Genomic DNA, 23858 nt, shown 5'->3' with positions numbered 1-23858 from the left:
CGAGTTTTAAAAAATCCCTTGAAAACAACAAGACTCGGCGAGAACGGAAAATTTGTTAGCTGCTTGTCACCTTCGAAAAGTATCTGTGTTCTGGCCACTGACATCGACTGTCGAAAGCATTTCAGCCGGGGCCTACTTAGCTGAATAAAAAAAAAACCTAATAATAAAAGGCAGCCATCAAAGGAGCTGCCAACTATCAAACTACGGTAAGTTCAAAAGACCGTTACGAGCCAGTGTTGTGTAACGCCATACTCTTTTATGCTGCGTATGTCCTTGCGAAGGCTGCACGTGTCCTTGAAATGCGTCAAGTGGTTCCTACGACGCCCTCTCTTTCTCATCAATGCCACTCTCTCCCTCTCCCTCTCCCTCTCTCTCTCTGTTCTTTTTACGCATTTTACGTAATCACGCCTAAAAGTTTTTTGTTTTTGCGTTTTTCCGTTTCGAGCGTAAATCTCGACTCGTTTTTCATTTGGTTTTATGGCCTCCCCAATCCCAACCCCATTTCCACACCGAGTTCTTTTTCGCATTTCCTTTGTAAATTCCGATATGAACGAGAGCTCGGCGACTTATGTGCTTCCTGCCTAAAACCAGATTATCCCATAAGGGTCTCGCCTTTTTATCGGCGAAGGACATCTGCATATGAAGAGGATGGACCGCAACTTGAAAGGAAATCTATTTCTTTATTTATTTTATGCGAAATTGATTTACTTGGGTCGCAAAGTGGGTTGTAATACTTTCGGTTATGGAAAAATATTATAAAAAAGGGTCTGCATGATAAAACTTTTTTAAGTAAATATGAAAATGTAGTACCTACAAGCTCATAAAGATAAATGTTCTAAGTAGGTTAAGTGCCAGTCAAAAGAACAAATGCATTTGTTTTCTTGGCCATAAACTATATTTCTGTTGGTCATCTTAAATTCTAAATTTCTTCAATGTGGACATTTTGTTCTGTCATTTGAAGATGTTTATGGTAAACATTTAGACTTTTAATTACGCAATGGAATAGTTTTTTGGTGTGGCCGAACGCATAAAGTTCGAGGCAAGCGTGCATACTCGACGAATCTTTTTAAAATTCAAATATTTTCTTTAAAAATCAGGTTTCTGTTCTACTTTTAATAAAATATTATAATGTATGGGTTTATATTTTTGGAAATTCGGTTCATTTTGCAATGTTGGGCTTTGGTTTTTATAAATAAGAAATATATTAACTTTAAGAAAATCTTGAACTTCAAATTTATCATGTTATTTTTTAACCAATTTATCAAAAGAAAAGGTAACTGGCTGATTGAACTTTATCCACATTCTTTTTCTTTATCTTTAAATTCTTTTAAAGTAAAAGTTGAGCCGCAGTTTTCCGCCCTGTTGAGTAAACATAACCTTTCCTGGGAACTTTGAAAGTAGCCCTCATGCGAACTGAAGCGCATAATCTTTTTGCCGTTTGGCTGTTATAAGGAATAGGTTCGTTCCCTTTTCTGTTGGCAGTTGATTACTTTGGCCCCATGTACTCGACGAGTAGGTTCACACAAAAAGTTCTCAAAGGCTTCCTCGGCCCCACCTCCTGGCTTTCAATTATGTCACTTCATCTGTATTCCACACACCAGTCAGCCAGCTGAACCGAACTGATGTACCGCCCCCTTTTTGGCTTCAGTTTATTAATCATTTCTGGCTTTTGTTTATGCCCTGGCATGGCACTGGCATTTTATATAGGCCAATGAGCCGAACTGTATGTGCGGCATGGTCTTTTGTTATGGGCCGCAGCTAGTTCACAGCCCCAACATCAATTACAGCATAAATGTTGAGGAATCGCTATAATTTAATTAATTTGCTTTATCCTGCTGGCAGAGACATGAAACATAAAACATAATGATTAATATTCATCGTGCGAAGCTCACGAACCCATTCAGTGTAATGAGCCCGGTTTAATGGCAATTGAACACTTGGCCATTTAATTGAGCATTCACTGTTGTCTCATATATAAGAAACGAGTACATAACTCATCTGTACTATATCAGCTATCGGATTCTCTATCTAGGTCAGCTCTGTTGGTCGTTCATTTCTTATCATATCGTTAAGTGCACTTGGTGTCCCTCAACCATAACTATAACCAACATATGGGGCATCAAAACCCAAAAAAAAAGGGAAACACAAAAACTTATCAAACTTTGGGTCGTTTGTATTGCATTTATAACACTCGGAAACTCGGGGAAGCCACCACAAAAAAGAAAAGGAAATCAATATTTGCGCTTAAAATAATAAAGCGAATGGAGGAAAACCAAAGCAACAAAGGAGATTACAAACATGAATCGCTTTTCCCGGGGGCCTGGGGTCGGAATATTGGGGCGGTCATGAAGTGTTTGCCAGATAAGCAAGACAAGCACTACCTAACTACTCCCCCAACTTACCACTAAGTGCATTTTTATTAACGAGAATTATACAAATGTCATTGATGACATCAACAAATTTGTGGCCAGCTGGCTGAAAACCACAGATATATTTGGAAAATGAACTGTCATGCGGGAAAAGCGCTTGGAATTGGGTGAATGTTTTGTTTTGAGTAATTGGAAATTTTGTTTTGGAACTTTTAACAGATTTGATAAATTACCAATGCCTTCTGTGAATTATAAATGATGAATAATATTTTTAGAACTCAAATATTTTTTTAAGTACATTGTTAAAAAGTGAGAGATTGTTATAATTTTTCTTTTAGGAAATGAATAATGAAGCTTTTCAGATGAGGCAAATTCTTGGCTAATTTTTTAAAATAAATGTAGAACAACTTTGTATTTTCTTCAAATCACTTCCCCAAAATTGTTGATGATTTCTACGATTGTCCGGATGTGATAAATTCCAACCTTAAGCGTTTGCTAACCTATTTAAGCCAGTTCCAATTAAACCATTTTATTGTTAATTTCCCAATTTTATCTACGAAATTTCAATTACCCAGAAGAGGAAATGGCCTCGAAAACCGAAATGAGCCTTGTCACTCAAATACCGATAAAAGTTAGCAGCTGGCTTATAGATGGGAATGGTTAGAATGGCTCGAAAAGTGAATTTTCCCCGTTTCGTTTGACTGATTGAGATTAGCCGAAAATTAATGACAAGCCATCAGTCTGGGGCCTACAATGAGCTCCAAAAACAATTTTGCCAACCAAAAAACAAAAAAAAAATGTTAAGTCAACAACGTTGAATGGCATAAATTATTTACAACAATTTACGCACAGAACCAGGACTTGCTGAAAATTCCGAAGCGTGTCAAATGGAAATGGAAAATGGTCAGTGGAAACGAGCGGAGAAATGGGTAAACTCAAGTTTGACAGGAAAAGCAGACAGACAGAATGGGCGGAAGTGGGCGTGGTCCGTCATGTCAATTAGATTTAATCGAAAATCGATGCTTGAGCTTGCACTGAAAAAGGTCACGAAAAGGTTGATACCATATGCAAAAAGTTGGGGTCAAACCCAATGAACCTTCCCCCATCAATCCAATTTTCCAGCAACGTAAGTGTGTGTGGTCTTCAATATTTTCACAGCGTCATCTTTGTTTATTTTGTGGCCCCTCGAATAAGTGTTCTGAATTATGCATTGACCACGATTGGAAGTACTTGAGGGGGAAAGACCCCTGAAGACCCCCACGCTAAGCTGGAAAACTCATTGCAAAGTGAATTGCTTTGGTCAGCACAGAAAGTTTTAAAGTCATCGAAAAGTGGGGCAATGTAGGTTTGGGGAACTTCTGAAGATGGTGTGTGGTCTTTGACTTAATTGGAAATTCTTGACAGAATAAACTTCAAAGTCAAAAAATAAAGAGAGTTTTAAGGTTTTTAAGAGCTTTTTCTACCGCAAATCCCCTTTATTGGATGTGGTAACTTAAATATTAAAGTTTTCCATTTTTCTTGTTAAGGTTCACTGATTAAAAACGTAGTAAATCCTAGGATTTCATATTCAATTTGCATTTTATTGCTATATTTTTTATCCATTACGGTTTTTATTTACTTTAAATACGAAAATATTTAAGTTTACAATTATTTTTCATTCAAAGATTTTAAAATTTGAATTTAATATGAAAATAATATATTAATATTAAGTAAATATGACTAGCTTCAAAATTAATATTTATTTTTTACCTTCAATTTAAATATTGACCATTATGTTTTTGTTATAAATTCAATGTGCAGATATTTATTTTTTTCTTTTCCATTTTTGTGTTTCAGTGTATTTTTCTAAATTTATCCAAATAAATAAGAATTGAAACCATTAGGAGATTCGCCAACGAAAACTTGGCAGATTTATTGTATCTTTCAATTCATAAATCTTTCGCTTTGTTTTGAACAAAGATACTTTCTTGAGTCTAAAGGCGTGAAAAGTATTCACTAATTGCTTATAATTATTTGAATGTCCTAATCAATTAGTACTATTTGATTTACTTAAAAGCTTAAACACATTGTGTTTCAAGGGCACTGTATTCAATTCAAATTTAATTAGGTATTTTCATCACTCAGATTTTATATGTTTTTTATGCATTGCATTTTGGTTGCCTTCATTTACATTTTATTGGGACATTTTCCGTTGTTTCATTAATTTATTTAAAACAGCTTAATGAGCCATAAAATAATATCCCCATCAGCGTAGCGATCTCTCGCTCTGTCTATCTGTATTTTTACCCCGTCTATCTGGCTTTGTGTGCCGCATTTCTTATCAAGGGCATGCATAGAGATTTTCCCATCATTATGCAAGAGGTTAGTTCGGCCATAAAACCATGCTTCAGATCCACTCCCCCTTTTTTTTCCCCCCAACCAAGTTAACGAGCTGCCCACAATGGGACTTTGGTTTTAGCTAATGACCGACTGGCCAAAGCTGACCGCGCAATTTCTTTTGGCCAACTTTGAACTTCGTATACCCCGTTTTTCTTTCCTCTTTCCTCATGCTTCAACTTTATTTTTTGGTGGCCGCATTTGGCTTCTTGTTTATTGGCCTTTCCTTCGCCATCGTCTTGAGGTCTTGAGGTTTATTATTGTTTACGTTGGCATTTCATGCGCAATAATGGTATAATATTTGCATTCGTATTGGCGTACGTGGCGTATGCGTAATGGTCGTGCCAAAAGAACAGGAAATGGAAGTGGCCATTGGCTATATTGCACATGGGCACCCCTGGGTTCTTCGCACTCCGCGTAATGGCTTGTTTGAAAATGTATTTATCCGTCTGGGGAATGTTTTTGCTACGGTCGAGTGGGGGAATACGAAAATATTAAGGTGCGATTTCGCAATGGGTCAGTGTCTGGTTTACTAATTGCTATAGAATGTGCGATTCTTCTTGTACATTTAAGAGATCATTAAAAAAATGGTATAACTTTGAAAAAATATCAATAAGGTTTTAAAGAGCATTAACTAGAGCTAAAATAGCTAATTTGACTTGTCATTTTGGAACTACAACATTATTAAGATATATTTTTCTTGATATTTTAAGAAGCAACGAAAAGAAGAATGTTTCCAATATTGTGTAATAGAACCCCTTTGGAGAAAAAACTTAAACGAATGTTCAGAAATGTAACAGCAAATTTGGGTACATTCATGAGGCACTCTTGATTTAAATGTAAATGTTCTATAATGACGAAGATATTCTAGTTTTATGATCCCGTATGTGCAGGCCTACATCCTTTTTAGAGTATTCGATAATATCTTGAACATTTTACATTTTATGATCATAACTTACCCAATATTTAATTAGGAATAAAGGGCAATTAATATTTTACAATTTGTATCTTGTATAATTTTAAAGATGACTCCCATTCCGAACATGGATTAAATAACTATATAATAGTTAATGAATATTTTATAGCTTGAATCTTGGAAGTAAAAAATATCATCTATTTATTGTTATTATTATTATAAAGACCTTTTTCCATCGTATATATATCTCTCTGAAAACATAGTGACTTTTTTCCTCCAAGTCAAGCCATTTAAACGTTTTTAACGTTACCTAAGGTAAATTGACTTAAGGGCCAACCAAATTGTGTTCCATTATTTAGGATTTTGTGGGGCTCAGCGTAAAGTTTTCCCTGCTGAAGTTTTCGCCGAACAGCTGACAACTGGTCTTCGGGCTGTTTTGGGATGTTTCTTCCGCTGGCCTGTGACGTCTAACAATTTTCCATTTAAACGGCTTTGTCTGTGATGTTTGCAACTCATTCCAGCTGTTCTCCATTGTCAATTATATTTGTCTTTCTCAGGCCGAGGTGGCTTCTTCTGGCCCAGTCTCCCACTGTCGCTGTGTGTGTTCTGTGTATCTGAAAGATACTTGCAGCATAGCTGCATGTAGCTCGTATTCCTCAACTAACCCGCAACATGGCAGTTTTTCTTTCATTTTTTTTTTTGGTTAATTTACATGACAACACGTTTCGAAAGTCAGTCAACAGAGGGCACAGGAGGTGAAAAGAGAGATGAGATGTGTTCGTAGTAGTGGAGTAGCCCACAGAGATGGGGGCATTGTAAAGTAACTCGTAGATACAGATACATTCGCTTGTAAGTTGCAAGTTAACTAGACTGTTACAATGTCGCAGTTGCCAGGGGGGGACGTAGGGCACTTGCCGCCTTTTTTGCGGTTTTTCCCCCATCCCAAAATGCTTGACTGCGGTTCTGGGCCAAAAGACAATGCATCTGCTGGCTACACTTTTCTCCGCAGCTTCGTTTCACTGCAGCCACTGCAATCGGGGAATTAGCATTCTTATAAATATTTATTCAGGTTTTTCCCATCTTCTCTATGGTGTGTATCTTTGCCTCTTTGAACTCCCATTATCGTCCAGTGTGTGTGTGTGTGCTTTGTTAATATTTATGATTTATACGTAGATCTCTTGAATATTGCCTTCTAATTGCCGACTCAAGTTGAACGGGTCCCCAACTTGACTTGCCACCATGTGATGTCATTTGTTTGTTGTTTCTTGGTGAGATCACAGCAAGATTTTGTCATGTAATGCTTGCTGTTTGTAGAAAATACAGAGGGAGGCCTCAAGGTCTTCCGATCCATTATTTAAGCCCCGTTGAATCAATCAAACGGCTTACAATCAAGTCGAAAATGCGTATTACAGTACAGCCTGACCCAATTAGATATCGTTATCTATTTACAAAGATCTGACGCTCTAGCTCTAGAGTCTAGACCTCTCTATCGGTGTCTCAATTTCGCTCAGCTTTCAAATTACAATAGCAGCAGCCATGCCAATCAGTTGCACTGAGAGAAAAAGGTATCCATAAGGCAAAATAGGGATTGAAAAAAAAAGTTAATAACTATTTAAATTAAAAACAACAACGAATTATCTTATGCATGGTTTAATTGGAAAATATTTACGTCAAGGCATCAAAAATTAGATACAGTGCTAGTAATATTAACTTTTAATATTCGACGTCACTAAAAAATTGAATTTAGTATTATAATCAAAGTTAAATCTTTAAATAAACTAAAAATCCACAAGTGATAAAAAATATAGAGAAAATATTTAAGCTAATCACATGTTAAATAAAAAATATTTAAATAATCGTTATAAAATGAAATAAATGGTATAGTTACTTTGCCTCTTTAACGAGTTGAAAAACAAATTCAAGTTAATATAATTATAAATATAATATTTAAAAAATATTTAAAACTTAATAAAAAATGTAAGCAACTATTAATTTTACGTGAAAAATGGTTAATGAATTCAATACTATCTATATTCTTCTCTGTGTAGAATGGGTGGCAATGGGCAAGTGATATTGAAGCCTCATTAAGACGGATGTCAAAGTGGGCGGATGGGTGGCTGGGCGGTACAGTGGGTCTCGGTGGGCGTGGCAGTGGGTCGCTGTTTGTTGTGGCATCTGTGGTCGTGGTTGCAGTTGTGGTAGTGCTGTGTCACTCAGCGAACCGCTCAAGTGGCACGCGCTTGATAACAACACCAAGTCGAGCTCCCAGTTGCCATGTTTCCCGGTCCCATTTTCCATTCTCCATGGGGAACAACGCACTGCAAGTCGTGGAACATTCATTTGAAATGCAATTGAAACCGCCAGGGACAGTCAGTGACATGACAGCAGATAGCGGTATGCGACAGTGGCGGCGATAATAATAATAACGATAGTGGTAAAAGTTGGGGCAGTTATCTAACCGCCGGTTTGCATTCACAGCAAGTATCTAGAAGTTAGCCGGTGAATGCTAAACACGGTTCTAATAACACTAAGTGGAGGTAATGAGGTCAGCTAGTAAAAAGCTCGTAAAGTTACAGTTAAAGCTGGAACTAGTGTGGAAAAATCAAATATAGATCAATAGACACAAGTTCTTATAAATATATATCAGGTTTTTGTGTTAAAATGTATTTTTAACAGGCGATCTGGGCAAAGTTTGGTAAGATACCATTACCAAAAAAAAATTGTTGTAATCCTTTAATAATGTTAAATAAATGTAAATATAAAGTATAGGGGGATTATATTTTTGAAATAAGCGTATAAACCTTAGTTTCCAAGTACGGGAGTGATCATATCTACACAGAGAGAATTATTCAAGTACATTGTTCTTGAATTAAGAGCATTGGTTCCTTAAAACCGTGTAAGTACATGTTGGTATCAATGTTCTCAATACTAGAACGAAACGGTGAGAAGGGAAAAGTTAAATTGAGTTTACTTAACAACTTTTTAATAAGTATGCACTGGCTGGACTAATAGTTTAGTAGTTGAGATATACAATGTACAACTTGATTCAAGAACATTGAAAACATTTTCGGCTTCAAAAATGTCGTTCTATTTTAAAGAACATTTTCAACTCAGATAAGAACGTCAGAATTCTCTCTGTGTTGTAAAAATACCCTTTGTTCGTCGGTTCATAAAAATGTCAATAGCCATTCTGTTTTACCAATTTACGAAATCAGGTTAACTAGTGTTATCAACGGCATTTCAGGCATTCGTAGCTGTCGTGTTCCTCCGAATGCCAAATGGCAAAGGCCAACTCCCTACTTTTGGCTTTCCAACTGCCACTTTTGAAACGAGCGACGGAGGAAAAAAGACGAGTTGAAATGGAAAATGCATGAAAAGCACAAATTGATAATTGAATTTGGCACAGGCTCAAACTGCAGTTGTTGTTTTGCCACTATATACTACTACATATATACTACTATTGCACAGTATGTGGCGCCAAGTGGGTCAATGTGAGCCGGGGTGACAAGCAAGAAATACACATGTGTATAGAAAAAGTAAAAAATCACACACATCAGCGGCGACATAAAATTGAAGCCAATTAGGAGGAAAATGGAAAATATTTGTCAACCAGCTGGAAACAAAGTGCAACTGTAGGTGTAAAAAACCCACAAAATCTATCAAGATTCACATCATATTATTAGCTGTTATTCGGCCATTATGGGCCCTAAAATATGTCAAGCTGTCTGCGTGGGTGATAAAACTTCAGGGCAACACAATGATGGGCAACAAATTACCGAAAAGACAGCGTCGTCATCAAAGATATTCGATTTCCAGCACTCGACACTCATAAATATCCCAAGAGCTGGCGCCCAGGATATTGAAATACACTCATGACCCCAGGGGCGGGAGCGAAGTCCACAAATACTCGTGGATATACACCAAATCTAAAGTATTGCATGTTCGCAACCATTTCTCCACTTTCCCCGCGACTTCAAAACTGCCTGGGCTTTGGGGCATTCGGTTAATTTAACGGCAATAAAAACATCACGCATACGCCCCGCGGTGCCAACCGATGGGGGATGTGGTAGGGGGGATCCAATAAAACAACCGCCTTGAAATTGTCATTGAAGAGATGAGGAGATAGAAAAAAATGTCAACTATTAGTTGGCACACCATAAAGAACTAGCTGATTTTGGTTAGGTAAAATAAGAATAACCTCGACTCCAATCCCTTAAAATAAATTACTCGAAGCAATTATAAAGTAATTATTACAATAGCGTAGAGATAAGCGTTCATACACTGAAAAGAATGGGGTACTACGTTAAATCTTTTTGCTCTTGGTTTAAGTTTATTTCTATATCCAGATGTAATGGACCTTCATCTTGGGTGGCTTATCTTTTTGTTTTGGGATTACTTTCATCAAATGCTTTAAATGGAAAAAATTTGAAGCAGCATCTTATTTTCCGATCCTTAATAGCAAAAAGCCAAGTACATTTTGTTTTTATTTCTTTAATTTTTTTATTTTCTCAAATCAAACATATTTTTTAATTTATACAAATTTATGAATTAAATGAAATTGTTTATTCGGTGAAACAGCTTCCAATTTCTTTGAATTACGATATGCATTGTGGCTCGAATTCGCAAATGAATAAATTATGGTTTGAGCACTGTGCGTCATTCATGTAAAAGTTATTATTTCCTTGCAGTTCCACACAATCTTCTATAAATTCATATTCACCTCCATTATTAGGTTCGTCATCACTCCACTTTAAGAATTTTGGTTTTTTTTGTGTAAAATCGGATATAAACTCTTCGTCGTCTCTGTCATTTATATCAACCCAATAGTTTTTGTCACTCTTCAAGTGCTCAGCAAGAGCCTCCCACTCCTCTTCATTTTGAAGAGTCGCAAGATGTCCATTCTTTTGATCACAAAAAAGTTGGGCATCAGTCCAGCTCCTCTCAACGCAATTATGGATATAGTAATACTTTTCACCAATCTTCTGATATACCACCTTTGATTCGGCAAGCTTTTCAACTAGGGCGTCGAATTTAGAAGTTATGTTCCCCAAGTGATCAGCCAACTCCAGCTTTAAAGCATCCTCCAGTTTCTCGATTCTCTCACCAATGGCATTTTCGTCGGCAACAGGCTTATCTGTCTCCAGAGACTGCGATATCTCGATTCTCCGTTGAGTGGGCAAGTGGGTTTCTAATCTTCGAAGTCTCTCCTCAAAGGCATCACTATCAGCATATTGCCGAGCTTCCAGAGTCACAAGTCTTCGCTCTAGGTCACTAGAGAACTGCAACAAAAACGATTACATTACAACTTTTGGTCAGCAAGATAAGCAAATTGGGCTACCAAATCTTTTCCAAGAGTATTTTGAACAAGAATTCCAAAAAGGAAAAATAATAAAAATGTACGCATTGCGTAAAATAAAGATCTACTTAATGGATTCGTAAGCAAATATAATAGAGGACTAAACAATTTTTCACAGCTCCCCGACTTTTATAGCCCTCTCATTTTTATATAATTAATTTCTTATCAACCTTATATGCAATTCAAGAATTCTGAAAAAATCTTCCCAAAAGTAGTTTGGGCTGCTTCTAACGTCATCTGTTATCAGCATGACATATTTTTTAATAGGACGCCCAAAAAATCCAATTAAATATTAATCATTAAACATTTATTTAAAAAGAACAAGATTAGAACTAAACAATATCAAAACATATTGGCAAAAAAAGGAAAACAAATTTTCAAAATTGATAATGTCGTCCGATTTTTATACCCGTTACTCGTAGAGTAAAAGGGTATACTAGATTCGTCGGAAAGTATGTAACAGGCAGAAGGAAGCGTTTCCGACCCCATAAAGTATATATATTCTTGATCAGGATCACTAGCCGAGTCGATCTAGCCATGTCCGTCTGTCCGTCTGTCCGTCTGTCCGTCTGTCCGTCTGTCCGTCTGTCCGTCTGTCCGTCTGTCCGTCTGTCTGTCCGGATGAACGCTGAGATCTTGGAAACTATGAGAGCTAGGCTATTGAGATTTGGCGAGCAGATTCCTGAGCTTCTTACGCAGCGCAAGTTTGTTTCAGTAGAGTGCCACGCCCACTCCAACGCCCACAAACCGCCAAAAACTGTGGCTTCTACAGTTTTGATGTTAGAGTAAAAATTTAAACTGAAATGAATTGTTCTCATCAATACCTATCGATTGACCCAAAAAAAAGTTTGCCACGCCCACTCTAACGCCCACAAACCGCCCAAAAACTTCAAAAAATCGTAAATATGAACGCGGATATCTCGGAAACTATCAAAGATAGAGTATTGGGATTTCAGATTTAGATTCCGTAGCCTTGTACGCAGCGCAAGTTTGTTATGCGAATATGCCACGCCCACTCTAACGCCCACAAACCGCCCAAGCCTGTGGCGCCCACAATTTTTATGCTAGATTAAAAATTTTAACTGAAATGTATTGGTCTCGTCAATGCCTATCGATTGATCCAAAAAAAAATTTGCCACGCCTACCCTAACGCCCACAATGCTTAAATCTGTCTTCCGCCGGTAGGTGGCGCATTTAAATCTCGCTTTGCTGCTTGCATATCTCCATTTCCCTTTGGTCCCTTTAGCTGAGTAACGGGTATCTGATAGTCGAGGTACTCGACTATAGCGTTCTTCCTTGTTTTAAATCTAAACATGCAATTCGAAGGCAAAAAGTGTCGACCGAGTTGTGAAACTTGAAAAGGCATTGAAGGTGGGGAAGGGGTATTATGCATAGATATGTGGGCGAGTATCGTGTTGGCCCGTTAGCTTTAAGACGCCCACACCATCACGATCTCTCGCCCCATCCCTCTCTGACTGACAACACAGCAGCTGCATTCGAAGTATTCCAAAGATTAAAACGAAAACAGAAAATATTTCTCATTCCCGAAATGTTTATGTCAAAGCTAAGAAGAAGAAATGAAAATCCATGCAGGGGCGTACGTGATAATGGAGTCAAAAAGGGGACACTGGATGGAAATTTTAAAAAATTATTGGAAAACTCCGATAATCAATCGAAATGATTTTGAATGCCTTTCTATTATTGATACTGTGGAATTTCTATAGAACTAATTTGAGCCATAATTGCTTTTCCTAAAACAAATTCATTACCCTATAAGTTCTATAAATAAAATGCGTAAATTCGTTTAGAAATAGTTCGATATACACACATTTTTAAATAATATAAAAACTATGAATGAAAAATGTAAGGTAAACGGTTTCTTTGATGGGTGTACTTAGAGATTTTATTACTCCTTTTGAAATTATAAATAGGAAAGCCTGTAAAACTGTTTTTTTTTTCTATTATTTTAAATGGGTGAACATTATGTTTGGTAATTGTGGAATTTAAGCACTATTTTCCCTACATTACCCACTGTTCTCCCAAATGTTCGTTGGCCCGGCTATCTTCATGATCTCAGCATTATAATGAGCCAACCGAATGCGCAGGCGTATTTTGAGCGGTGACAAGATTGCTTACAAAACATACAAAGTGGAATAATATTTAGCAAGAAGCTAGAAGGAAAAGCGATCCCCAACATACAAAGCGGAAAAAACAAAACAATATTTCTATGTGTCGCGTGGACGCGACAAGCTGCTGTCGTAGTTTTTTTATTATTATCTGCTTGATATATGGAAATGTTTTATGAGCGGACTGCACTTTTCGACTGTCGCCATAGATATACATATAACACATGTGTATGACACACAGACGAAAACGGGCAGGGATTGTAAAGCTTGACTGGGAATTGAAATTAATTTGCTGCCCAAAGGCGGTGGGATGAAATGTGGGAGGGGAGTAGATTGCACATTGCATAATTACCAGTGACGTAGGACACACACAATCTTTCCCTTTCACATATTGTACTATGTAATCTTTTTTTTCAGCCAAAAAAAGCAGGATTTTGTCCAATTAAAGCAAACATCAATTCTCAGTTCTTATGTATGTGTGTACTCGAAATGTAAACTTTACTTTACGTACATGCAGTCTCACTTACAAAGCCGATTTGTATGTTTCTCTTTTATTATCCGTAACGAAGCGTTCGGTTTTGTCATTGAATCTGGCTTTAGCCAGATCTGGAAAAACTGGAGCAGGCAAAGGCAACGTTTCGATTTGGGCCTCTTTTTGGGCATACCACTCGTGTACAAAGCATACATACTTCGGTGCATATGGGCAAGGTCATCAGCTTTGGATGGGTGGGTTGTACAATGCCCTGGGTGTGTGTGGAGCCAATGGAGCATTTCGATTAGAGCTGAGCAGCCCCGTTGGTAAAAAACTAGTTCGTTTTTATGGGTAGGTTGCAGGGCGACATTTAAATTAGAGTGGAAGTAGTGAAAATAGTATTTTTGTGGCTTATAAAGATAGCACTTAAGGTAAAAGGGGTTATATGAAAACAAAGTTCCTAAGATGAAAACATAAATATACATTTTAACATTAAATCTGTAGTTTAAAGTTATAATACCAGGATAATTTTTCAAAGTAACAAGTTGCTATTAAATTAATTTGAGTATATTATAAAATGGTATGATATGATATATATAATATAGTAGTATAGTAGTACAACATTTTTTTGAAATTTTGTTGGGAAATCGAAAAGATTCCGCAAATGGTATTCTAAAATATATATTTTTAATAACCGCATGAACTTTCATTTCAGCTTTTCGCTGAGGATTTTGGGGGACTTACGAATATCATAATACGAGCATTCCTGTATCTAAGTTTCTAAAATTAAAAGTTATAATTAAATGACGTTAAATTTTTTAGGAAATCGTTGTTACCCTCAGGAGTAGGCATTATAAAATATAAAGTTATATAATATATATAAAATTTATTTTTTGTTGGGTGGGTAAAATCAGTAGCTTCCTCTGAGAAAACTCTTGAAAACACTTTCTCATTCACCGCATCATCCTTCGATTCCCCATTAGTCAGCTTTTCGCAGGGGATTTTTGGGGATTTGCTGACTGGCGCTCAAATGTCACGGCAGCCACTCGACAAAAAGGGAGTAGAGTGATGCTCGAGGCCTCAGCCATTGACTTTCAATAGCACTCGACCTATACTAATACCCCGCCCAATTCTTCCGTCTTCTCATTGCAGCCTGTGCGTTTCGTTCGTTCCACGCTTGTGACCCCGTAGCCCACGTCCACTTTTGTGGCGTGTGCAATCCAGAAGCCGCCAAGACGACTTACTCGATAATGAAGATGAGCTCGCCCAGGATCATGCAGCAGAAGCGGAGCAGCAAGTCCTCCAACTCGTCGCGGGTCTCGATGACCACCTCGACGGCGGAGGAGAATCTCCTGGAGTCGAAGCTCTTCAGTTGGATGCGTCTCTTCCGCTTCGCCTCGCTGCTCTGCCGCGCCGAGTAACGGAGCTAGTCTATAAGGTCGAGATACCCCCCAAACTCGAGATCCTTCCCATACCCCTCAACGCAAAAGAAAAGAAAATGGTTAAGCATATAACAGATACTCGAACTAGTTGCCGCTTTTCAGTCAAGTTTTCCTATATATAATGAGACACCAAGAGAGAGAAACACCAACCTATATGGTCACCTTAACTTTTCCAGCAATGTAGCGAATAAGTATTACCAAATGAGTAATCAAGGATACACCTTCTACCAGAAATACCATGTTAAGTTTAAGCTGAAAAGCAAGGAATACCAACCACAATACCCCAAAACAAATAATACAATGTTTATTTTAAGCTCCTTTTTGGGAAATCGAAATCGTTTTCTTTCAGTTAGCTCTTCACAATTAAGTCAATTTTTAGTGTAAATTCCGTGGCAACGGAATTTCTCGCGCCTTTCGTACCTTTTGTATTGTAATAAGTGAAAAGAAATATGAGACACTTACAAATTGCAAACTACAAGCAAATAAATATTAAATCATAATCCACTTATTGCGTTTATTCGGGTTTATTAGTGCTTAAGTTTCGAGAACAGCCGACTACAACACGAGGTATATATATATTTTTGTAATTACAACAATGTTTTGCGTGTCACAAACAAAATAAAAAAAGCAAGCATCAAGAGAAAACGTTTATGCAAGGCTATTAAATAGATAAATATATTAACTAAAGAAGCGAGCAATTGAGCCAGTACTAACAATAACAATACAATGTATACACACATGTAGAGGAATATATTTACACATCAAACTCGAATCGGAGTCTATGCAAATGCGCTTATCCAATAAATACTAACACTAACTCACAATAGTTATCCAAGCCCAGCAATATGAGAAGTGCATTTAACCCAAAGAAGTTGCCAAACGACAGCAATTGTTGTTAGTTAACACAGTAGCAATGCAAAAAACACAATAGCGATGAAGAATCTTGATTTCTGTACAACCTCAGACAGTAATAGAGAATATAACAATGAGAAAACTACGACAAGAAAGATAACAAATACATTTATCAGAGATTTTCGAAATTCAAATTTACTTATTAATTAGTTAGTAAGCCAGAATGCAACCCTGCAAGCATCACGGTAATAACGGTAATAACGGTAAATGCCAAAACAATGAGAAAACTGTACTAGAACATAGTAATATCACTGCAGCAGATAATTGTTGAGAAAAATGCAATAAATCGATATCGATCAATAAATAAAGTCTTTAAGCTGTTGAGTGTTCAATGCAATAAATGTTTTTAGTTATTATTTGGCGGGGATAAAATTGAACCCAATTTTACTGATCAAACATAAATAATACTTTTGAATATTTGAATTTTTAATGGGGTTAACATGTAGGGTAATAATTTTTATAATTTTAGTATTCCTATTAAATGGGGCTAACATCTTGGGTATTATTATACCCGTTACTCGTAGAGTAAAAGGGTATACTAGATTCGTCGGAAAGTATGTAACAGGCAGAAGGAAGCGTTTCCGACCCCATAAAGTATATATATTCTTGATCAGGATCACTAGCCGAGTCGATCTAGCCATGTCCGTCTGTCCGTCTGTCCGTCTGTCCGTCTGTCTGTCCGGATGAACGCTGAGATCTCGGAAACTATGAGAGCTAGGCTATTGAGATTTGGCGTGCAGATTCCTGAGCTTCTTACGCAGCGCAAGTTTGTTTCAGTAGAGTGCCACGCCCACAAACCGCCCAAAACTGTGGCTCCTACAGTTTTGATGATAGAATAAAAATTTTAACTGAAATGTATTGTTCTCATCAATACCTATCGATTGATCAAAAAAAAGTTTGCCACGCCCACTTTTACGCCCACAAACCGCCCACAAACTTCAAAAAATCGTAAATATGAACGTGGATATCTCGGAAACTATCAAGGATAGAGAACTAGGATCTCATATTTAGAATCCGTAGCCTTGTGCGCAGCGCAAGTTTGTAACGCAGATATGCCACGCCCACTCTAACGCCCACAAACCGCCCAAGCCTGTGGCGCCCACAATTTTCATGCTAGATACAAAATTTGAACTGAACTGTATTGGTCTCGTCAATACCTATCGATTGACCCAAAAAAAAATTTGCCACGCCCACTCCAACGCCCATATCGCTTAAATCTGTCTACCGCCGATAGGTGGCGCATTTCAATCTCGCTTTGCTGCTTGCATGTCTCCATTTCCCTTAGGTCCATTTAGCTGAGTAACGGGTATCTGATAGTCGAGGTACTCGACTATAGCGTTCTTCCTTGTTTTTATATTTTATTGGGTTGGCAAGAAAGTCATGTCGTTTTTTTTCAATATTTTCAAAGATGATTTATTTATATCAGGACTTATAATTAATCAATTATGTATTGGCCGTTTTGTTCGACCACTAATGACCATCTCTCGGGCAGCTGCATAATTCCGCGCTCGAAGAACTTTTGGTCTTTTCCAGCAAAGAATCGAGACAAGTGGTTTTCGACAGCCTCATCTGAATCAAAGTTTTTACCATTCAAAGAGTTTTGAAGAGAGCGAAACAAATGGTAATCTGAAGGTGCTAAGTCCGGACTATAAGGTGGATGTGGTAGCACTTCCCAATTCAGCTCCGTTAATTTTTGCCGAGTGACCAAAGATGTGTGGGGCCTAGCGTTGTTATGGTGAAAGACTATACCCTTGCGATTAGCTAGTGCCGGCTCCTTTTCTTTAATTTTTTCCGCCAAATTGGATAGCTGGCGACAGTACACATCTGAATTGATGGTTTCATTCCGTCCCAGCAGCTCAAAGTGCACTACACCCTTCCAATTCCACCAAACAGACAGCATAACTTTCCTCTGATGGATATCGGCCTTTGATGTGGCTTGGGCTGGCTCATCTTTCTTGCTCCATGATCTTTTTCGTTGGACATTATTGTAAACAACCCACTTTTCGTCGCCAGTAATGATCCGCTTCAAAAAAGGATCGTTTTTAATCCGTTGCAGCAGAGAATAGCAGATGTTGATACGCTTAGTTAGGTGAATTTCCTTTAAGTTATGCGGAACCCAAACATCGAGCTTGCTTACGTAGCCAAGTTTCTTCAAATGGTTTTCAACCGTTGTATGCGACACACTGAGCTTCTCTGACATCTCCCGCGTTGAATAGCGCCGGTTTTCATCCAGCAAAGCCTGAATTTGTTCGTCAAAAACGGCCGATGGTCGACCAGAACGTGGGGCGTCTTTAACTCCAAAATCTCCAAGCCTGAATTTGGCAAACCAGCGCTGACATTGGCGATCACTCATGGCATCTTTACCATACACTTCGCACAATTTTTCGCGAGCTTCGACCGCTTTTTTTCCTTTTCGGAAGTAAAAAAGCAAAATATGCCGAAAATGCTCACTTTGGTCCTCCATGTTTAATTTGCTATAGCTTCCACAAATGTTATCGAATAATTACCAAATTTTCGTCGATAGTACCTAAGACAATAAGCTTTAAAACGATACTAAAAAGTGTGACCCTGGTGCTCGATTAGTCGTAAATAAATTAGATTAAAAACGATTACTAAAAAAAACGACATGACTTTCTTGCCCACCCAATAGTATTACTATAAGACAGGGACATCAATTTTATCTAACAGGAAGTAGTCTTTTTTGAATTATCCGCCTAGTCGATAACAATTCGATAGCACAACATATGTTATTTGCGCTTAACAGCACACTTTCGTGCAACAGGGTGCCTGGAGTACTTGAAGTTGGGATGTAAAAGCAATGTAAACATTAATACGGAACTTTAGGTTGTCCACTTTGAGATACAAAAATGTAGTTTATTTATATTTTGGAGATATTTTTAGCCACGAAAATATCACCTTATCATTTGGAAACGTGCACGCTTTGGTGGCGAAATTTGGTAACGTGTCTCATAATTACAAAGGCTCTGAAATATAGCTAACAATATGCGGGCGAAACCCAGCCCCTGTAATGCGATAATTGCAACATGCATGTGCATATGATTTTACGTGGAGAGGTTAACTTTAGATATGGTTTTCTTGGTTTCAGAGCAATGGAGGAAATATGCCGAGTTTGCCTGGGGAACTACGATGATATGGTCAACATATTTAAAGGAACCGATGAATCGGGACCTTCAATTCCGGATATGATTGCCCAGTGGTCTGGCTACCAAGTGGAGAAAGGCGACTCGCTTCCCGAAAATATATGCCTAAGTTGCTTGGAAGATGCCCAAAATGCATTCGAGATCAAACAGGCATCCGACATGGGACACCAAGTCTTATGCCGAGTGGAGGGCACCGGGGAAGGGGACGAATCCTACACAATATCAGACTCTGACTGTGAGGAACCAAGCGAAAAGCTAGCCTTTCAAGTTAAGGACACGTCAGTTACCAAAGAACAGGAATCAAGCGAAGAAAAGAAGGCCCAGCTTTACTTCTTCACGGATGAGATATCAATTAGTGACTCTAATCAATCCGATTTTCGGATTTCAGTGGATAGAAACAGTCGATCAGTTGGTGAACTCGATCAAACAAATACCTATATCCAAGATGAAGATGAAGTATGTGAAATATCAAGCGATGAAGACCAATCCGATTGCCTTATTCAAGATGATGTATTAAGTGACGTATCAGTCGGTAAAAATGATAAATTCGAGAGTCAACTGGTAGATAATAATAGTAAAACAGCGAGTGATAACACGGATTCAAGTAGTGATCAAACTTTCCAGTGTCCTTGGTGTCCGAAGATTTACCAACGAAAATGGAATTTGAAATTGCATCTCTGTATTCACACTGGTGAGCGACCTTACAAGTGTTCCCAGTGTCCTAGATCTTTTATGCGAAAATCTGGTCTTAAGTTTCACTTGACGGAGCATACCGGGGAGCTACCGTACAAATGTGACCAATGTCCTATGGCTTATCGAACCAAAACGAGTTGTCTTCGGCACATTCAACAACACCTTGAAACTTCTATGAAGTCTGTCCCAGAGAAACAATCGTATAACTGCTCCTACTGCCCAAAGACATTTTCAAGACCATCAGCTCTAGAGCACCACTTCATGACCCACACGGAGGAACGTACGATAAAGTGTCCCCAATGCCCGGTGTTATGTCTAGATCAGTCACAACTCAACCTACATGTCCAGACCCACAATGAAGACCAATCTCATATATGTAATCAGTCCTCAATGACTTTTGAGGATCAAAGTTCCCTTAATTTGCACATTATGAATCACACGGGAGATCCGTCGCATAAGTGTCCTATCTGCCCAATGACGTTTCAACTGGAATGGCGAAAGAACCAACACATCAAGACTCACAATGAAGAAAAGCCTTTTAAGTGCACTCACTGCTACAGAAGCTATACGCAACTGGAGGATCTTAACCGACATATCCAGGTTCACACGGGAGATAAGCAGTTTAAGTGTGATCAATGCCCGAAAGCCTTTGCACATATATCTCTTCTCAACAAGCACATGCGTGCTCACTCGTCTGACTGGCCAGTTAAATGTGATTTTTGCTCAACGTCCTTTGAGCGAATGGGCGACCTTAACAAACATCTAAAGACGCACAGCGAGCACAGACCATTTAAATGTGACTTTTGTCCAAAGACTTTTAAGTACTCAACTTCCATTGTTATGCATACCCGTACCCACACGGGGGAGCGGCCCTATAAGTGCTCCCAATGCCAAAAGTGTTATAAACAACCGAGCGAACTTAAGCGACACACTCGAACTCACACGGGAGAAAGGCCGTTCAAATGCAATTATTGCCCCAGGGCTTTTATGGATCTGACAACTGTTAAGGGGCACATGCGGACTCATACGGGGGAGCGACCCTTTAAATGCACCTATTGCGACAAGTCTTTTTCGCGAACATCTATTCTTAATGTTCACATCCTTACTCATATGAAGGAGTTAAAAGCTGGAGCTTCATAGAGACTCTGTAGTTAAGTATTAATTAGGAAGGAGAGTTGCAATATGCACGCTTAAGAAGTCTTGAATAGCAACTGAATGTTACATTTTTGAAAAGCCCAAATATACAATCTTTTATGTAAAAAACAAGGTGGTAAAACGAGTTTTTAATATCCTAAAATTATATATCAAACCTCGTAATGGGTCTTTTTACTCATTAAACCAATGTGCCTTACAGTAATCATCACAATCGACTGGGTATACTGGTTACTCTTTAGAAATTATGAATTTTGTCAAATAAATACTATCATAGCTTATTAATATTAACAACCTCTGCAAGGGTATAAAAACAAACCCGCAAGTATTTAGATAATACAAAGTCAAATCTATAATAGTTTTTACATTTTAAAAATGCCCAAAATCGATAACAGTTCGATTGCAGAACCGATAAATGCGCCTAACAGCACAGTTCACCCGACACAGGGTGGTTAGAGTACTTAAAGAAATTCGGAGATATAAACAATCTGCGAAATAGTTTTTTTTTCAGGTACGGAACGGTACTTTAAGTTATAATATATTGATTGTTTATAAAGGTGAGCATGTCAATTATGAAGTTGGATTTTATTCAATTGCAACTCTCTTTTTTTCATAGCAATGGAGGAAATATGCCGGGTTTGCCTGGGGCACTGCGATGACATGGTCAACATATTCGCGGGAACGCTAGGATCGGGACCTTCGATTCCGGACATGATTGCCGAGTGGTCCGGCTACCAAGTGGAGAAAGGCGACTCGCTTCCCGAAAATATATGCCTAAGTTGCTTGGAAGATGCCCAGAACGCCTTCGAGATCCAACAGACTTCCGAGTTGGGACACCAGTTCCTGTGCCAAGTCAAGGAAGTCGAGTGCATCGGGAATGATTTGCGTAAGGAGGAATACTTTACAATATCGGACTCTGAGAGCGAGGCATCAAGATCCGGCCATCCAGTCAAGGACATACCATTTGGGGAAAAGGAGTCAAATAAAGAAAATAATGCCCAGCAGTTCGATAGCGAAACTATGGAGCTGAACTCATTGGAAGATGAGATGTCACTCGGCCAAACTGATCAATCCATGTGCCAGTTTACGGAGGACAGTAACAGTGGGATATCAGCTGGTGAACTCGATCAATCAAATGGCTACGCTCAAGGTAAAGATGAAGTCTGTGAAATATCAGACGACGAAACTAAGTCTTCAGATTGTCAAATCCAAGAGGATGCGAAGAGTGAAAAGTCAGTCGGGAAAGATGATCAACCCCATTTTAAAATTGGAAATGATGATGTGGATCTTGGCAGCCCGAAGATCTCTGACAATGAAGAGCGACCTCACAAGTGCCCCGTCTGTGCGAAAACCTTTGCACGCCATTGTAGTTTTCAAAATCATCTCAGGGGACATGCGGAGGACGCTGACTCTGCATCAAATCATAGTACTGACACTCCAAGTGACAAAAGTAGACGACCACGTAAGACGGAACAACCGCAGGGACTTATTAAAAATGACACCTCTTCTCAGTCGGATGACCTATCTTACCGTCCAAACCAATCAGGTCCAGAGGCATACAGGCGGGTTCGAACGGATGAGCGCCCATATAAGTGTAATCTTTGTCAGAAGTCTTTTGTGCGAAAAGCTGGTGTTATAGTACACTTGCGTGTTCACACGGGCGAACGACCCTATCAATGTGACCTGTGCCCCAAGGCATTTAAGCAACATGTTGACCTAAGCCGACACATGTTGACCCACACAAAGGAACGACCGCACAAGTGTAACCTCTGCGACATGTCCTTTACACATCCCTCTGCCCTTAAGGTGCATTTTCGCGATCACAGAGGAGAAAGACCATTTAAATGCGATCGTTGCCCGAAAACTTTTAGGTTAAATTTTTGTCTAAAAGAACACATGCGTAAACACACGGGGGAACGGCCGTATAAATGTGACAAATGCCCGAAGGCTTTAAAGGCAGCACTTGATTTGAAGCGACACATGTTGACCCACGCAAAGAAATTCCAGTTTAAGCGAATTAAAAGCCTCAATCCTCAAAAAAAACAAATGTTCCAGTGTGCGCAGTGTCCTAAGATTTTTCGCAACAAAAGTATGTTGAGAGTGCACCTACGGGTGCACACGGGAGAACGTCCATTCGAATGCGATAAATGCGCCAGCTCTTTTAAGCACAACATCGACCTAAAGCGACACATTTTAACCCACCAAACGAAGGGGCCATACAAGTGTCAGCAGTGCGACATGTCCTTTGCGCGTCCCTGGTGCCTCAATGTGCACATGGAGGATCACGCGAGAGAAAAACCTGTCCACTCGACAGCAAATCCATATAAATGTGACCAATGCGAAAGATCTTTTAACAAACAATCCAGTCTTAAGCGACACACGACGATGTGTCACAAGCCAATATTCAAGTGCTTATATTGTACCATCGTTTTCAGGGAAAAAAAGAAGCTGGAGGAACATGTAAAGACTCATACTTGTGAAAAACCATATAGTTGTGGTCAATGCCCAAGGACTTTTAAGTTTAAACCATCTCTTAGGGCGCACAAACGAATACACATAGGAGAAAAGCCGCATAAATGTCCTTATTGCCAGAAATCATTTGCCTATCAAGCCTCTCTAACGTCGCACATGCAGTCTCACTCCAAGTTGCGTTCGTATAAATGTACCCAATGCCTGTCAAGCTTTTCGCACCTTCCCGCCCTCGAGAAACACATAAAGACTCACAAGAATAAATGATCCCACAAACCTTCACCCAACAATTTGACAAATGCATCCCTATTTATAAATATAGAAATATACAAATTTTACGATAATAAATAAATTAACATATGCTCTAATTAGTTTTATTTAAAGGCGACTCCCTTATTTTTAGTTTCCATTATA

General features: G+C 38.6%; 4 protein-coding genes across 4 annotated transcripts; 3 read left to right on the top strand and 1 right to left on the bottom strand.

Moving 5' to 3' along the window:
• The first annotated feature begins 66 nt into the window (after nt 1-66).
• Nucleotides 67-16273, top strand: LOC119546807. Its single transcript, XM_037853387.1, has 2 exons — nt 67-206; nt 14768-16273. Exon 2 carries the CDS (start codon nt 14866-14868, stop codon nt 15034-15036), a length of 171 nt encoding a protein of 56 aa, XP_037709315.1. The 5' UTR covers nt 67-206; nt 14768-14865; the 3' UTR covers nt 15037-16273.
• On the bottom strand, nt 10257-12482 carry LOC119546237 (C-type lectin 37Db-like). Its single transcript, XM_037852383.1, has 2 exons — nt 12462-12482; nt 10257-10940 (listed from the first exon to the last, which is right to left on the bottom strand). The coding sequence occupies exons 1-2, from the start codon at nt 12480-12482 to the stop codon at nt 10257-10259; spliced, it is 705 nt and encodes a 234-aa protein (XP_037708311.1).
• A 2515-nt stretch (nt 16274-18788) lies between the features above and the next one.
• On the top strand, nt 18789-21084 carry LOC119548232 (zinc finger protein 431-like). Its single transcript, XM_037855373.1, has 2 exons — nt 18789-18926; nt 19076-21084. The coding sequence occupies exon 2, from the start codon at nt 19080-19082 to the stop codon at nt 20961-20963; it is 1884 nt and encodes a 627-aa protein (XP_037711301.1). The 5' UTR covers nt 18789-18926; nt 19076-19079; the 3' UTR covers nt 20964-21084.
• A 325-nt stretch (nt 21085-21409) lies between these two features.
• Nucleotides 21410-23812, top strand: LOC119546050 (zinc finger protein 271-like). The gene is made up of 2 exons (XM_037852113.1): nt 21410-21532; nt 21592-23812. Exon 2 carries the CDS (start codon nt 21594-21596, stop codon nt 23709-23711), a length of 2118 nt encoding a protein of 705 aa, XP_037708041.1. The 5' UTR covers nt 21410-21532; nt 21592-21593; the 3' UTR covers nt 23712-23812.
• The last annotated feature ends 46 nt before the right edge of the window (nt 23813-23858 follow it).

Source organism: Drosophila subpulchrella, chromosome 2L (genome assembly GCF_014743375.2).
Source record: "Drosophila subpulchrella strain 33 F10 #4 breed RU33 chromosome 2L, RU_Dsub_v1.1 Primary Assembly, whole genome shotgun sequence".
In the NCBI taxonomy this organism is placed as follows: Eukaryota; Metazoa; Arthropoda; class Insecta; order Diptera; family Drosophilidae; genus Drosophila; species Drosophila subpulchrella.
The sequence above is the reverse complement of the archived record's forward strand: the minus strand, read 5'-3'. Positions and strand labels throughout refer to the sequence as shown.

Excerpts from the sequence above, each read along its gene's own strand:
- LOC119546237 (XM_037852383.1), bottom strand. The coding sequence starts at position 12,482 with ATGGGGCGAGAGATCGTGATG. Across the intron at positions 10,941-12,461 it reads TGGGGCGAGAGATCGTGATG|TTCTCTAGTGACCTAGAGCG; the intron begins GTGTGGGCGTCT and ends TTTTTGTTGCAG.
- LOC119546807 (XM_037853387.1), top strand. The coding sequence starts at position 14,866 with ATGAAGATGAGCTCGCCCAGGATCATGCAGCAGAAGCGGAGCAGCAAG.
- LOC119548232 (XM_037855373.1), top strand. The coding sequence starts at position 19,080 with ATGGAGGAAATATGCCGAGTTTGCCTGGGGAACTACGATGATATGGTC.
- LOC119546050 (XM_037852113.1), top strand. The coding sequence starts at position 21,594 with ATGGAGGAAATATGCCGGGTTTGCCTGGGGCACTGCGATGACATGGTC.